At 61.6% G+C, this 16,057-nt stretch overlaps 2 protein-coding genes across 2 annotated transcripts in view; both read right to left on the bottom strand.

Annotated features, from left to right (window-relative positions):
* Window positions 1-1,058: 1,058 nt before the first annotated feature.
* BMP8B (bone morphogenetic protein 8b) overlaps window positions 1,059-16,057 on the bottom strand; it is a 32,003-nt gene continuing 17,004 nt past the window's right edge. Inside the window, exons 3-7 of the mRNA XM_070076801.2 lie at window positions 15,820-15,968; window positions 6,932-7,126; window positions 6,149-6,228; window positions 5,580-5,690; window positions 1,059-3,612 (exon numbers count right to left, since the gene is read on the bottom strand). Of these exons, the coding sequence (XP_069932902.2) occupies window positions 3,463-3,612; window positions 5,580-5,690; window positions 6,149-6,228; window positions 6,932-7,126; window positions 15,820-15,968 (685 nt within the window). The 3' untranslated portion in view covers window positions 1,059-3,462. The remainder of the gene's footprint in view (window positions 3,613-5,579; window positions 5,691-6,148; window positions 6,229-6,931; window positions 7,127-15,819; window positions 15,969-16,057) is intronic.
* Window positions 11,467-13,300, bottom strand: OXCT2 (3-oxoacid CoA-transferase 2). Its single transcript, XM_002715729.6, is given in 2 exon segments — window positions 11,467-11,754; window positions 11,756-13,300. Coding segments are annotated over 2 exon segments (1,542 nt in total). The 5' UTR covers window positions 13,154-13,300; the 3' UTR covers window positions 11,467-11,610.

Here is a 16,057-nt window from a genome sequence, read left to right as displayed (position 1 = left end):
AATGAAGCCACCAAGGTACTTACGTGCTTATCTGAGTCAAAGCTGTGGTGATTTGAATTATGTTTTATTTTTTTAATTAATGCAGCTTGGAGGAAAAAATGGAAAACGTTTTAGAAAGTGGATCAAGTGCTAGTGTAAGGCTTTCTCCTAAGTAGTAGAATGCCCCGTAAGTAGTAGATGCCCCCATTCAGACTGCCGGGGAGGCCCCCAGTGGAGTGGGATGTGGGATGTGGGGTCCTGGTGTCTCAGACACAGGAGGGGTTTCATCTGGGCCACTGCCGGCCTCACCAGACGCTGACCAGGCCTCTAAAGGTGTTGAGAATCTGAGTCCTGCTCTCCCAGGAATACCACCAGGTATTGAGTCTTTTTTTTTCCTTACCACAACTCTGAAATACAGCACCATTTGCAGAACACTTGTTTCAATGGACGCTCCAAGGGAGCGAATTCATTTGTGAGATCACTAACAGATACCACTTGTTAAGCCTTTGTACATCCCACATCCCAAATGTTTGTGTGCAACCAATCTTTAACATAGCGCAGAGAGGAGAGAACAAGTACCCTGCTCTACAGAGAAAAAGGCAAAACCATTCTTGGAGTTAAATCTTTTTAAAATCTGGACTCTGGCTATGCCGCCTCTTTTCTTGTTTCTTAGGAATTTTTCTAGAACGTCTTACTTCCCTGTCTTAGAAGACAGATAACCTGGCTGGCGCCGCAGCTCACTAGGCTAATCCTCTGCCTGTGGCACTGGCACCCCAGGTTCTAGTCCCGGTTGGGGCGCCGGATTCTGTCCCGGTTGCCCCTCTTCCAGGCCAGCTCTCTGCTATGGCCCGGGAGTGCAGTGGAGGATGGCCCAAGTGCTTGGGCCCTGCACCCGCATGGGAGACCAGGAGAGGCACCTGGCTCCTGGCTTTGGATAAGCGCGGTGCACCGGCCGCAGCGGCCATTGTGGGGTGAACCAATGGAAAAAGGAAGACCTTTCTCTCTCTCACTGTCCACTCTGCCTGTCAAAAAAAAAAAAAAAAAAAAAAGATAACCTGATGACATGGCTTCCAGGCCAGTATGGCAGTGCAAGGCCTCCCACTGTGGGCACTTCTGAGCCTGTTTCTGTCAGTGTCCTCACCGATTTCTCATCAGTGTCAGTGGATCAGATCTGACCGCTCTGACTGAACCTTCTTTCTAGTCTGGCACAGCCCTGAGCAAGCAAAAGGGAAACACCGGTGTCCATGCTGCCAGCCTGGCCGCCCGCTGCACCTGCCATGCTGCATAATAGATAACTCATGGGAGGAAATCATGGCTTTTGTATCCAGGCATGGCTCTAGGGCTTTTTCTGTTTGATTTCATTTGGTGACCATCTGGATGGCAGAAATTGCTTGAAGTCTGACAGCCTAGCAGGCAGGTGAGGCCTTACTGCTTTTCAGTAGTTCTACATGAAAAAGGAAGCCTGTAACTGATTGGTTCCTGTTAGGCACAGCTTGATGGATGGGTAAGTGGACTCCAGGCCTACAAACCTTTGGGTAATCTGACAGATGTTCCTGGTGCACCCCGTAACCATGGCTGGGCACTGAAGATAACCAGGAGAAGTGAAAATGTCATTGTCAAAATAATTGGTTCTTTTAAAACTTGCAGCTGTCTAAAAGGCAGTGCTGTATCTGTTGAGAAGAGAGGTTTGTCAGATGAACTCTGACTGCAAACAGCTCCTGTGTTCTGTGATGGCTTCCATTCATCACAGCCACCTGGGCTCCATACTCAGGGCCGTGAGGCTGCATCAAACTGTGATTCCCTTGGATTACAGATGGAAAACAGAGGCCCAGGTAAGGATGTTCCCTACGAGTCACATCTTCCCTCCATGCCAGAATTGGTGCCCTACTTTGTTAGGGAACTGACCAGCTCCAGGCATGGGCATGCACACAGAGGCCCTCCCAGGGGCAGGTGCAGGGCAGCTGTCTCACAGCACAGCCCCAGCCCCCACCCCTGCTCAGCCCATCCTCAGGGGTGTGGAGGGTGAGCCCGAGATGCATCCTTGGGAGCACGGCGGTGCCACCTCTGCTGGGCGTGCCTGTGGTCGGGGTGGACCCAGGATCCGCTTTTAATGACAGGGTTCAGACAGCTGGACTCTGTCTGTCCCAGCAGGTAAATTACAGGCTTAGCAAGTAGAAATCAAATAAACACTGGGACTCCCAGCGCTGCTCCGGGGAGAACAGCGGTTTCCGGAACGGTGCAGGCTGAGACGAGGGTCCCCACCCAACTCAGCCTAATTGCCGCCTGTCACTCCCGGGGACAGGGGCCTTCTCTTTGACTCAGGTCTGAGAAACCAGACAGGGCTCTTCTGCACCCAGAGTGACACAACCTTGGGTGACCAGCCTGTTTTTGGCAACTTGTGGGCACATACAGGTGCTAACAAGCCCCGAGGCCTGCCCACAGCCTGCCAGAGTTGCAGACGCTTCACAAAGTGGCAGAGGATGGCGCAGTTTTCACTTCCCATGCTGATCGGTTGACAGCGGCTGCCTGAAGTCCTCTGCTGACCATTCACAAATGCAGCCCAGATTTGGAAGAAAAAAATACCAGGACCAATGATTGCTATCTGCCTGCAGGAGGGAAACGAGATGCAGGCACCGTGCAGTGCAATGTCATCGCAGGCCACCCGATGCCACCGCGTTTGCTCAGCAGAAAGAATGGAGCTGAGCTCCCACGGACCTGTGTGTTGGCAGAGACACGGATCAGTTGGAAACCTCCAAGATGCTTCTGTTTCTCCAAAGCAAAGTAGCAACGTCGTCCCCAGGTGGCAGCAGCGGCACAGGCAGGAAGCCCGGGGAGACAGGACTCTCGGCTCTCGGGCTAACCCATGTTCGTTCAGTTTTTCCTGAGTTGGCCCCACCTGTTCATCTGTGGTCAGTGCTTTGGATTCAGATCCATGAAGATACCACACTGTGGCCAGGTTTCTGCTGCTTCACTCTTCTCAGCTGGGGGGGAGAGCAACCCTGGGACGACCCAGACCTTGTCTATGAGTACCCAAGCCCCACGTGGCTAATGAAGGGCCGAGGGGGCCAGTCCTGTGCTCCAGGTGCTTCTCAAGTCATCTGTGTCTGCCCACAGTCTGGGCAACTGCTGCCCGTGGCCAGGTCCCCAGGCAGGGTTCCTGTGCCAGCCCCAAAGAATGAACCAACTCCTGTCTCTGGGGGGCAGGGGCCTGGTGTAGGACGCTGCTGGATGACCCAGACCACCGGGGCTGGAGGCAGCACAGTCTTACCAACCTCGGGCAGGAGAAGGGGCGCAGGGGGGCTGAGTGGACCAAGGCTTGGCAGGAAGGAGGGAGGGGCATCAGCAGGAGGCTTGAGGACCCTCCCTGCCAACCCTGCCTGAGGTCTGGCTGGGCTTGAAGGCATATTCTGGAGAGAGGCCAGAAGTCTCCCAGGGGGCCTGACCCAGATGGGGAGGGCTGGCCGCAGCCGGTGGCAGCCGGGCTCAGTGGCAGCCGCAGGCCTTGACCACCATGTTGCGGTGCTTGCGCAGGATCACGTTGTTGCTGCTGTCGTAGTAGAGCACGGAGGTGGCGCTCAGCTTGGTGGGCGCGCAGCACGCCTTGGGGACCGCGTCTGGCTTCATCAGGTGCACCTGACCAGAGGGGGTGCAGGCAGGGACATGAGCCCAGCGGTCTCCTCCAAGGACCTGCCCAGTCCGGCCCCCAGCTCCCACCTGCTCCCCACCCTGGCCCGTCTTGGGGGCGCTCATCTGCTCGGGCTCTCTCTCCTCCTGCACCCAAGGCAGGTACCACCATGCAGAGCTGCCCCTGCCCACTCAGGGCACTGCCCAAGCACTCAGCACAGCTGTCCAGAACCCACAGGCCCAGCCCTTGGCTCGTGCATTCTCTTACCTCCAGCCCCATGGGGACAGCCCTGCTGTGCCGGTCACCAGCACACTGTGCACCTAGGGCCCTAGAGGGCAGTGACCATCTGGTTTGCTATCTGGCAGGTTGTGAGCATTCCTTTGTGGAGCCACAGCAGGCCTGGGTTGAGGCTTGTGGTGGGGACAGAGGCCTGGGAGATCAGGTGGGCTCACCCCATGAGCCTCCCTCACCCGGGACCATGAGAGCCACAGCATAAAGGGTGGGCTGGGCTGGGCCGGGCCACCCCACATGTCCCATTATCAACTCTTGGTTTTTCTCCAAGGAAGGTGACTCCTGGGCATCCAGCAAGCACCCTTTGACCCTTGAGAAAGGAGCGTCCCCATGGGCTCCCAAGCACTTTCGTTATTCAGGCCTCTCACTCAGCCGCATCCCTCTGAGTACTTCTGCTAGAGACTCGTGGGCCTGGGGACCGCCACAGCTGGGTTCCGTGAGATCCCCCCACCACTGGCAAGCACGCAGAACACTTAGCAAGCAGTAGCAGCGGGCAGCAGTGCTCCTGCCAGAACCCCCACCACTCGAAGCTGCCCAGACACTGGGGACAGGCATTTAGCCCAGCAGCTGAGATGCCACATGCCACATCTGAGTACCTGCATTCCCTTCCCCGCTCTACCTCCTGACCCCACCTCTCTGCTAACAGCAGTGATGGCTCAAGTGATGGGGTTCCTGCCACCCAGGCGGGAGACCCACCTCCTGGCTTCAGCCTGGCCCAGCCCTGGATCCTGCAGGTGCTTGGGGGAATGAAACAGTAAGTGGGGAATCTCTCTCTCTCTCTCTCTCTCTCCAAATACTTAAATTTGTTTTTTCAGGAGTGCTTGTGGCACAGTGGGTTAAGCCACTGCCTGTAATACCAGCATCCCATATGACCACTGGTTTCAGTTCCAGTCATTCTTCCAATCCAGTTCCCTGCTAATGCACCTGGGAAAGCAGCAGAAGATGGCCCAAGTGCTGGGGCCCCTGCACCCACATGGGAGACCTGGATGGAGTTCCTGGCTCCTGGCTTTGGCCTGGCCCAGCCCTGGCCATTGAGGCCATTTGGGGAGTGAACCAGCAGATGGAAGACCTCTCTATCTCCCTCTCTCTGTAACTCTGTCTTGAATAAATTAAAAAAAAATTATTTTTTCAGTTGCACAGACACCAAGGCCTTATGAGGTATGACCTGGGGAAAACAGCAGCTGGGAAAGCGCCAGGGAAAAGCCCCAGGGTTGGGAGCCAAATCCCAGACGCGCAGCAGGAAGAGAGTAGGGGTGCACATGCACATCGCATACCCCACGTGCATGTCAGGGGAGGTCAGACGCCAGAGTGCACAGCGCATGTGTACACAGACGTCACGCAGGGGCCAGCCTACACGGGCACACAGTCTGTGGTGTGTGTAGTCTGCCTCTGCCCTCAGGAGCTGCGCCCTGTCAGCCTGGTGGCCATACACAGGCACATGGGTGTCCCACATGTGTGCACACGCCCGGCTGTTTGATGGGGGGCCGTGGTGTGCACATGCTCAGTGCATGCGAGTCTCCGTGAGTAAGAGCGGCCGTGTGAGGAGCAGTTTCCCCAGAGGTGCGGGGCTGAACCACCCTGCTAACTCCGCACAGAGAAGCTGCTGAGCCCGGAGCAGCACTCATGGCCCTCCCAGCCGGATGAGGCCCCTTCTGCCCTCCCAGCGGGACACCGCGGTACTGACCAAGGACTGCAGGATGGCGTGGTTGGTGGCGTTCATGCACGAGTCCAGCGGGAAGGAGCACTCGCCCTCACAGTAATAGGCCGAGTAGCCTTGGGGGGCGATGACCCAGTCCTGGGGGGAAGGAGGAGGTGAGCCCAGCCCGGCCCTGGCACAGACAGGGCTGCCCTCTCCCTCCCTGAGCCTCAGGGCCCCGCCACCCCGTTCGCCCTCCCAGAGACCCAGGGCAGGCAGGGCTGGGCGCCAGCTCTGTCCCCGTCACTCTGCACCCTCGCTCTGCCTCCACCTCCCCGGCCTGCCCCCGCCAGGCCGGCTGGAGCTGCAGTCCGGGGGGTACGCAAGGTGCTGCTGCCCGGCCTCGGCCCCTGACAGCTTGGCTGGCTGAGGCTCAGATCATCTTTACTGTTGCAGTTTAAAAAGTCCACCATAAAGTACCACAATGTCACTTTGGAAAACTTATAAACCCAGAAAAAAAAAAACCACAAGGATATCCAAGTCCCCCAGTTTTACTCCCTCCCTGGAGAGCCACGGGACCCGCAGGTGGGGACGTCACTGACAGAGTCGCAGATTACCAGCCAGCCGAGGTCCCGGAAGCTGACGTAGAGCTCGTGCCGACGGCACACCTGCCGGCCGTTGGAGCCGTGGACAGCATCTGCGGGGACAGACGGTCAAGGTCATTTCAGGGGTTCTGGGGGTGCCATGGGCACAGCTGACCCATAAACAAATGACAAGGCACTAAACCGTCGGCTCTCGTAAAGCCACGCCTGGAACCCCGGTCCTGCTCTGGCCCAGCTCAAGAGCCTTCAGTGGCTCCGGACTGCTACAGAGTGAGCCCACCTCAGCCCCGCCTCCCTGCCTGGCCACCTGGGGGCCTCTGATGCTCCACGACAGCCCAGCAAGACCCCGGGCCACCCCAGGCTCCTCTTCTCCACCCACTGCACAGGTGCAAGGGGCCCAAGTCAAGGGCAGGCATGGGGCTGACTCCCGGTGGCGGCCGAGGGGTGCGCTCAGGTCTGACCCTGACCCCTAGGGCCTCCGCTGCCAGGAACAACTGTGGGTCCCACAGGGCCCTGGGATAGAACCGAGGGTCCTCAAGGGGCTGTGGCTGCCCAGGGAAGGGGCAGTTGACTCTGACAGAGGCTCCTGGGAAAGGCCTGTGGGGCCAGGGGTGGCAGGGAGGGGACATCGGGAGGCAGGGACAGCCGAGACAGAGCTCAGACCCTGCATCAGTGGGCATCTGGCACGGGACAGTCAGGAAAGGAGACGGGAGAGGGACTGAGGCTTGAACCACGGAGAGGGGGCAGGGGTCTGCAGCCACCCGGCCTCCCGCCCCAGGCCCAGGCCCCGCCCCTCACCAAAGATCCCCGGCAGCTTGTTGGGCTGCGGCAGCTCGTTGGTTCTCTTCGGCTGCCTCCTCTTCAGCGGCCTCAGGGCCCGAGGGGCGCGTCCAGGGCTCGGGCTGGCCCTGAAGAAAGTGACCATGAATGGCCGGCGGGAGCGCGGTGCCCGCTGCCCCAACAGCCCGGCCCGGCCGGGATCCACGCTGAGCCCTGAGACGGAGAGAGGAAGAGGGTCACTCGCGGGCGCTGGCCCCGCGTGGATGCAGCTGGAGGCCGAGGCCCGGAGGGCACCCCCTGGGCCTCAGTGTCCTCATCTGCAGCCCGGAGTCCCGAGCTAGCGCAGCTCCCAGCAGGCGGCGCCTGAGGCAGCGCGGGGGAGGGGCCCCGTGAGCCCCCCAGGGACCTGGCTCGGTGGTCGCGCCCCTGACGTCGGCGACGGGTCCTCAGGCTCACCGTGCTCCCCTCTGCCGCCCTCACTCCGTCTTTGCACAGCCCTGCGCTTCAGCTCCACAGGGGGTCACTCGGCCAGGACAGAGGCCAGGGCAGCGGCCCTCAGAACCAGGCTCCGCCGACATCGCGGGGCGCCAGGGCGGGGTCCGCCTTCCGCCCACACCAGCTCCTCTGCAGTGCCCCGCCCGGCGCAGCTCAGGCTCACAGCAGCATCTACCAGGGCTCAGCGAGGCCTGCTCTGCCCAGCCGGCCCTGAGCCGGGCAGTGACCTCTCCCGGGCCCACCGATGAGACGTGGGCCCCGGAGGTGGGGCCGCGGGAACACAGCCCCAGAGCAGGGTCCAGCGCGGAGGTCTCACCCCACGGCCCGAGCTCACGGTCACTGGGCCCAGCTGACAGTCAGAAAGAGAATGAAGGAGCCAGTGCTGTGGCCTAGTGCGTAAAACGCAGCCTGCAGTGCCAGCATCCATGTGGGTGCCAGTTTGAGTCCTGACTGCTCCACTTCCTGTCCAGCTCTCTGCTATGGCCTGGGAAAGCAGTGGAAGATGGCCCAAGTCCTTGGGCCACTGCACCCACGTGGGAGACCTGGAAGAAGCTCCTGGGTCCTGGCTTCGGATCGGCACAGTTCTAGCCATTAGTGAACCCCCAGATGGAAGATTCTCGCTCTCTGCCTCTAACTCTGCCTTTCAAATAAATAAATCTTAAAAAAAAAAAAAAAAAAAGGCTGCAAGAGAGGCCGATTCTCAGACCTCAGCCCTAGGAAGAGGGACGCCCATAAAAGCGCGGTTTCCCCCACAGCCAGTCAGAGCCCAGGAGGCAACTCACAAACCCTGCAATTAAGTCAGGGATGCCAGGAGGCCACCGACAGAGCCATGCTCAGCACCTGCTGGTGGTAACAGCCCCTTGGCGTCTTTACTGAACCAACAGCATTGTCAGCACAGGAAAGACAACACGCGCTGGCGGACCCCCCCCCCCCCACCGCCCCCGGCCAGGCTCAGTCTTCGCCATCTTTCTGGGCTATTCTCACTGTGTCCATCTAAACTCTGGGCAGAGTTCAGCGCTCAAAAAAGCTGGGTCTTTTATTTTTTTCCCAGCTCTTTTTTTTTTTTTAAAGAAAACAGAAGATATTATCTATATATGATTTATTTATTCTAAAGTTAGAATTATAGAGAGGGGTGAGAGAGAGAGAGGGAGAGAGGGAGGGAGAGAGAGAGAGAATCTTCCATCTTTTGGTTTACTCCCCAGATGGCCGCAATGGCGGCCAGGCCAAAGCCAGGAGCCAGAAGTAGCTTCTGGATGTCCCATGTGGGTACAGGGTCCCAAGCACTCGGGCCATCCTCTGCTGCTTTCCCAGGTGCATTAGCAGGGAGCTGGAAAGGAAGTGGAGCAGCTGAGACTCGAACCGGTGCCCATATGGGAAGCTGGCACTGTGGATGGCTGCTTAACACGCTGTGCCACAGCACTGCCCCCTTTTTCAGCTTTTTCCCAGTAGCATTGTCCTGGCCGTTGAGTCTCCAAAACAGCATCCCTGGTGTCCGAGTCCCTGCGAGCAGGCACAGCCTCACGTGCTGCGCATGCTCAGACACTCAGCACGACAGACCTCCTGCACTGTGCCTCTGCCAAAGCTTCCTCTGCCACATGACGGAAGCGTGACCACGGGCTCATTTCCTCAGCTCTTGAAAGAGAGCGGCAGCTAGCTGGCGCCGTGGCTCACTAGGCTAATTCTCCGCCTTGCGGCACCGGCACACCGGGTTCTAGTCCCGGTCGGGGCGCCGGATTCTGTCCCAGTTGTCCCTCTTCCAGGCCAGCTCTCTGCTGTGGCCAGGGAGTGCAGTGGAGGATGGCCCAAGTGCTTGGGCCCTGCACCCGCATGGGAGGCCAGGAAAAGCACCTGGCTCCTGCCTTCGGATCAGCGCAATGCGCCAGCTGTGGCGGCCTTTGGAGGGTGAACCAACGGTAAAAAGAAGACCTTTCTCTCTGTCTCTCTCTCTCTCACTGTCCACTCTCCACTCTGCCTTTCAAAAAGAAAAAAGAAAAAAAAAGAGCGCCAGCTGTTCAGTTCACATGGGCGCCTACTTCACACCAGTTACAAGCATGATACACACACATGCGTACAAGTATATGTGTGCACATGTAAACACGACACGTGCAGCTTCGCTCATTCCATTGGCAAGGCTAACTTTGGTCTCCCTTATACACCGAGGTCAGCCCTTAAGTGGCATGACTCAGACTAAGTCCACTGACCACTGGATGACGGAACAGCCAGAGGCCAGCCTTTGACCCATGATGTCACCTGCCCCAAGCACACATGCTGACCCATGTGAGGCTCCTGTCCAGACGGGACGTTGTGTGCTGTGCTGCAGGAGCTGACGTGGAGGGAGGGCCACAGAGAAGCCACTGGGAGAGTGGGTGCTGGCAGGTCAGGGCTGGGGAAGCAGCAGAGCTGTGAGGGCGGGGCCCGGAGCAGAGGGAAAGCCACGGGAGGTCCCCACGGGGAGAGAGTGGAGTAGCCCGGAGCTGAGCGGTCAGCAGTCACCAGTGCCGGCCTGAGCAGAGCCCTCAGACCGGCTGAACCTGGGGATGCCCTTGGCCCAGAGACAGTCCCAGGTCTGTGTGTGACACTGCACTGTCTTGGGGAGAGCTGGGGAGCCCCGGCTGTTCTGGGCCAAGGAGGCCCTCGGTCCTCCAGGCCAGCCTGCTCTTTGCCTTGGTCTTGTGCATGTCCATCTGAGGGCCTCGTGGACGCAGAGCGGAGGCCACGGGAAACCCACCTGGCGACAAACTCTCGAGGAGTTCCGGGAGCCAGCCTGGCCTGCAGGCGGTGAGGGGGGAGGGCCCACCGGAAGCTGAGAGCCAGGTGAACCTGACAGAGAGCTGCCGCTGCCAGGAGCGGCTGCCCCAAGGGCCAGGTGGGCTGTGCCTGGGGCCCCTCTTCAGCCACTGTCAGCTATGCAGGAGCGACCCGCCAGGGCCTTCCTCCTACTCCCCCAGGGCCTTCCCCCACCAATGACAGAAGCTTCGGCAGCCCAGGGTGGTCACATACCCTGCCCAGGAGCTTGGGGAGGGGCCGTCCACTCCGTGACGTCCCACCCCTCCTGGCCACAGTCCCGGCCCACTGCCCCGCCGGCCAAACGGTGCCCTCACTGAGTGCTGTCTCCCCTCCCCGCCCTCCTCCCAGGATCTGCCCAGGCCTTGGGGGAGGCTCCAAAGGGACCTCTCAGAAAGTCCCTCCCTCCCTGGAGTCTCCCGCCAGCTAGCCCCACCCACAGCACCCACCAACCCGGGAGCCGCTCTCACCAGGGGCATACTACTGCCAGACACTTTCAACACTTCAACTCACACACACACCTCCCACTGACACACATGCATCCCACACATACACACTTCACACCCCACACAGACAGCTCACATGCGCTCCTATACACACTCATTCACACCCAACGGACGCATTCACACAGCAGCACCCCACACTCCCACGCAGCTCAGTGGTCAGAAAGCCCTCCCGGGCCCTGCTGCGTGTGAGGAGCGTTTCAGAGGCCGGGTCGGCTTCTGAAGCAGGGAGACCGGCCCGGGTCTGTTCTGGAGAGGTGGGACCACCGGGCTTGGTGAGAGAACCCCTCTGTCTCTAGAACCTGCCTCCCAGAGCTGCAGCCTGGGCTGGGACTGCTGACTCCTGGAGGAGCCCCCCGGGGGTGGAGTCAGCGCCAACACTCGGTCCCCTTCCAGATCCCTTCCTGGAAGTCCCTGGAAAAAAGTGAGAGGGCGACAGGAGCCGTCTCTGGGGGACCGCGTCCCCACCCTCCCCAGCTCAGGGACCGGGTCCTGGCCGTGGCCTCGATGACGGCACCTCTGGTACACGCAGGGCGGGGCCGCTCTGCCTCCCCGCGCCCCCTCCGTTCCTGGGCTCTCTGGGTGCGGAGGCCCTGACCGGAATCCGCCGCGGGAGCGCTCCCCCGCCGCTGATTGCCCGCACAACCGCCGAAGGCAGGCGCGGGCCGACTGCCTGTCGCAACGCAGAGCTCAGAGCTGTGCCCTCACCCAGACCACTCGGGAGGGCGCGCGGGTTTCCCCTTTGTCTTTAATTCTAGCCAGGGTCCTCTGGATGCAAGAGGGTCTGTCGGGCGGTGGAGCCCCTGAGATGCTGCGGCCGTGGTCACAGCGCAGGCGACCCGTGTGTGCGGCCCCCAGTGCCCTCTCCTGCACACCCAGGAGGCTCCCCGGGACCCACCCTCCAGCTAGGGCCCGTCAGGGGGCCACCTGCTGCATGGGCCTGAGGTTGGGCGACACGGCAAAGGCGCAGCCCGTGCTGTTCTGGACGTCGGTCACGGTCAGGCCCTCCCAGAGCTCGATGAGCGTCAGCCCCCTCTTCTTGTGCACGTCGAACACGGCCCTTCTCGGTGATGATGCGGTCCACGCACTGCTTCCCGGTCAGCGGCATGCTGCACTTGTCCAGGATCTTGGGGCTCTTGTCCTTGGTGCAGTGCTCCATGGTGACCACCACTTTGGTCTTGTCACTGGACACCAAATCCATGGCCCCGCCCATCCCTTTCACCTTCTTGCCGGGGATCATCCAGTTGGCCAGGTCCCCGTATTTGGAGACCTGCATGGCCCCCAGCATGGTCAGCTGGATGTGTCCCCCGCGGATCATGGCGAAGGAGTCGTCGCTGGAGAAGAAAGAGCCGCCGGGCAGCACGGTGACCGTCTGCTTGCCCGCGTTGATGACGTCGGCATCCGCCTCCCCTCTGGTCGGGAAGGGGCCCAGGCCCAGGATGCCGTTCTCGCTGTGCAGGTGGACCGTGACGCCCGGGCGGATGAAGTTGCTGGCCAGCAGAGGGATGCCTATGCCCAGGTTGGCGTACATGCCGTCCTCGAACTCCAGGGCTGCGCGCTTGACGATGCGTGTCCTCGCGTCGGCGCCCGCGGCGCCCTCGGGCCGCACGGTCAGGCGCTCGATCCGCTTCTCGAACGCGCGGCCCTTGATCACGCGGTCCACGTAGATGTTGGGCACGTGGATGTCTTCCGGACGGAAAGCGCCCACGTCCACGATCTCTTCCACCTCCACGGCCGCCACGTCGGCGGCTTTGCACATGGGCGCGTTGAAGTTCCTGGCGCTGCCCCTGAAGACCACGTTGCCCGCGCGGTCGGCCTTCCAGCCCTTGACGAGCGCGAAGTCGGCCCTGAGCGCGCGCTCCAGCAGGTAGTGGCGGCCCTCGAACTCCCTCACCTCCCGGGGCTGGCTGCGGATGGCCAAGTGGCCGTCCGGGTAGTAGCGGATGGGGGCGCCCCCTTCCTGCACCAGCGTCCCGTAGGCCGTGGGCGTGTAAAAAGCCGGCACCCCGGCGCCGCCCGCGCGGATGCGCTCGGCCAGGGTGCCCTGCGGCGTCAGCTCCAGCTCCAGCTCGCCGGCCAGGTACTGGCGCTCGCACAGCGCGTTCTCGCCCAGGTACGAGCACACGATGCGGCGGATCTGCTTGGTGGCCAGGAGGAGGCCCAGGCCGAAGTCGTCCACGCCCATGTTGCTGCTGATCACCCGCAGGTCCCTCACGCGCGTCCGCAGCAGCGCCGCGATCAGGTTCTCGGGGATCCCGCAGAGCCCGAAGCCCCCGACCATGACGGTCGCCCCATCGGAGATGTCCTTCACCATCTCCACGGGGTCCGTGTAGAAGCGGGCGCGGGGCCGGGGGCTGGCGGCAAAGCGGCGGACGCAGCCCCGGCCCGCCGCGGGCCCCGAGCGGCCGGCGGGGACGCAGCGCCCGAGCGCCGACGCCAGAAGCCACAGCCGCGCCATGGTCCGCCCTACTCGAAGCCAGGGACGGGCCGTGTGCGCCCCGCGGGCGAGCCCAGCCGCCGCGTCACACAGCAAGGAGGGCACGGCCGCCCGGGGTCCCGCTCCCCACCGGGCGTGCGCACCGGACCCCAACAGCCCTTGACCCTGGCGGGAAGGGAGCTGCTTGGGCTGGAGCTGCGACCAGCCCGCTCTGTCCTGCCGGACCCAGTGGGCATCGCCTGCACTGCACTGGAGCTGCCAGGACAGAGCTGCACTGCGACCACCCTGCTCCGCGCACAGGTCCCGGCAGGGCAGAGCTGAGGCCAGGCTACCGGGGTGGGGTGGGGATGGGGCTCCAACAGGAATCCCTCTGGCCCCGCCTGCCCCAGTGGAGCCTGGGACAGAACCGCCTCCCCCTCCAGAGCTTGCTCAGAGTCACCAAGGATGTAAGGACCCGGCCCTGCCCGGCCACGATGGTGATGACACGGAGAAGGGGACAGCCGGCCCTCCTCATGCCCCCTGTGTGCCTGGCCCCTGCACTTGTTGAGTCCCATTGGCAGCCGGGGGAGGGAGTGGCTGCCCCCCACCCAGGAGAAGCTGCAGTTTCACCCCCATCGTGCCTGGGCACCGGGTCCCCAACAGCCGCGGGAGGGGCCCCTGCTGCTGAAGGGTCTGGCCCGCCCTGCCCTCTGCATCCATCCTCAGCCTGGCCGGGTTTCCCAGCGTCTTCCCCAGCGGAGCGCCTCACATGGGGGCATGGCAGGGCACAGGTGTCTCCCAAGCTGAGAAGGCCCCCGGGTCCCCAGCTCTCTCCAGCCACACCCCACTCCCTGCTGCCGCTCCCCAGTCCCCTCCGCCTGTCTCCCTGTCTCCCTCCAGCTCCACACTCAGGCTCTGTCCCCACACTCCGCTGCGCTCTTGGGCAGCAACCTCCGTGTGACCAGCTCTGGCCGCTGCTCTGCCCACGTCTTTAGCGCTCCCAGCCGGACACAGGGGCGGCTCCCTGCTTCCGGAAACTCTTTCTTCTCTTGGGCCCGGGTCCCCTCGTTCTGCAGGTCTCCTCTCCCTGACCTCGCTCTTGTCCAGCACAGTCTGCTCTCCCCACTGAGTCAGGGCTATTTTAATTTTCGACGTCTATTCAGGAAAATCTTAGTGTCACAATGTCCAGATTCTCAGGAAAACCACACCGATGGCTCGGGGAGTTCCCACACTCTGACCCAGCTTCCCTGGGGAGAAGTCAGCATCGCACATTCCTGGGACACATTTGTCACAGCTAAGGAACCAGTGTCGTTGTGAGTCTACACACCGCAGTGGGTTAGATCTGCACGTTTCCCCTGACGTCCCTCGCTGCTCCAGGACCCGCCCAGGACACCTTCTCACATTCTGCTGAGCACAAGCTAACTCCAAGCCTGGGACGCTTGCTTGTGGATTCCAGAAACTGGCCTTGGGAAAGCCAACAGAAGGGGCCAAGCAGCCTGGCCCTCCCCGGCCAGCACGACCAGGGACTGAGTTTATCCAGGGCAGTGGCTGCTTAGAGACACACTGGAGTCTCAGCACAGTGCTTCTGTCTCAGATCTCAGCGGGACGACGCTCAGCTGTTCAGAGCGCCCTGCTGTTCCCTCCTGTGCTAACCAAGCCTTCACGCAAGTTCCTCTAGGAAGTGCGCTGACTTTGGGGATAGGCTGTTGTCAGATATGCAACCAGCCTTAGTACGTATCTACCCCGACTTGCCACTCATCATGTCCCCAGCAGCCAGCCTCCCTCCCAGGCTCCTGTATGGCCCCAGCCCACCCTCGCCGGGCAGGACAGTGACCCTGACACCCCCACTCTGCCACATCCTCACCACCTGTGAATTCCCCAGCCTTGTCCTTGTCATTCTGATTGGCGCTGCTGACAAGGTGCAGACTTTGGCTATCAGAATGTCCCTGGTTTGGGTTGGTCTGGGGTTTTCTGATGTTAGACTGGGGCTGGGGTTTGGGGAGGGAGCCCCCAGGGGAAGTGCCCTTCTCACCACCTCCTGTCAGGGGCGCAGGGCACCACCGCACTGATGGCGGAGGTGGTGCTTGTCAGCTTCCTCACCCCCCTGCTCTGTACCTCCAGGGAGCAGGTCACCGCGCACGGTCGGTCCCCACGGAAGCCGACTCCTTTAGAGTGCAGATCTCAGAGGGCTTCCAGAACCTGAGCCGCTCCTGCCAGCCTCTGCGGCTGTGAATCCAACAGACCGCCCTCGGACTCCAACATCCGGCCTGGTCTGCCTGGCCCCAGCGACCCCTGCCGCCCTCCCACTCCCATCTGCTTCCCCTCCCTCCCCACCCACCCCACCCCCACAGCCACCCCTCGTGCTTCCTGGGGCTCCTACCCACCACCTGGAACAAAGGAGGCTCAGCCCAGAGCTCCTGTGGGTGAGTGGGGAGCACCTCGTGGTCTGTAGATGAGGAAACTGAGGCTGAGGACGTGGCAGGACCTCGGCTCACTGCTTGCAGCCCAGTCACTCCCCCCACCCTTCAGGCCCAGATCCTGCCGGTCAGGAGTGGGGGGCCAGCCCACGCCAGGGCCTCCTGCTGGGACCTCACCGTGGACCTCACTGGCATCCCTGAGGGCACAGCTGAGAAGGCGCTGCGTGCCAGAAGCCCCTGCTGGGACAGCTCTGAGGAGCCCGGAGCCCGGAGCCCAGCCCCTAGCCTCACCGTCCTCCGTCTCCACATAGAGGCGGAGTCCCAGGTCCTTGTGACGGCTCAACAGCCAGCGGTCACTGGCTGCCGTGACGTCCAGCACCAGCCAGCCCTCATCCCCAGCCTGGAGCGTCTGAAGATCCAAAAAGAACAAGTCAGACTCCCTGTGGACACGAAAGAACAATTAACCGAGGGCCACCAGCCGCCGTGTGCGTTTGTGCCCGCGTGGGGGACGTTCCCCGAGCACCTGCCC

This window comes from Oryctolagus cuniculus, chromosome 7 (assembly GCF_051225735.1).
Source record: "Oryctolagus cuniculus isolate XC-2025 breed Fujian yellow rabbit chromosome 7, ASM5122573v1, whole genome shotgun sequence".
Classification (NCBI taxonomy): Eukaryota; Metazoa; Chordata; class Mammalia; order Lagomorpha; family Leporidae; genus Oryctolagus; species Oryctolagus cuniculus.
Note: the sequence above shows the minus strand (reverse complement) of the source record. Positions and strands in the feature narration are given on the sequence as shown.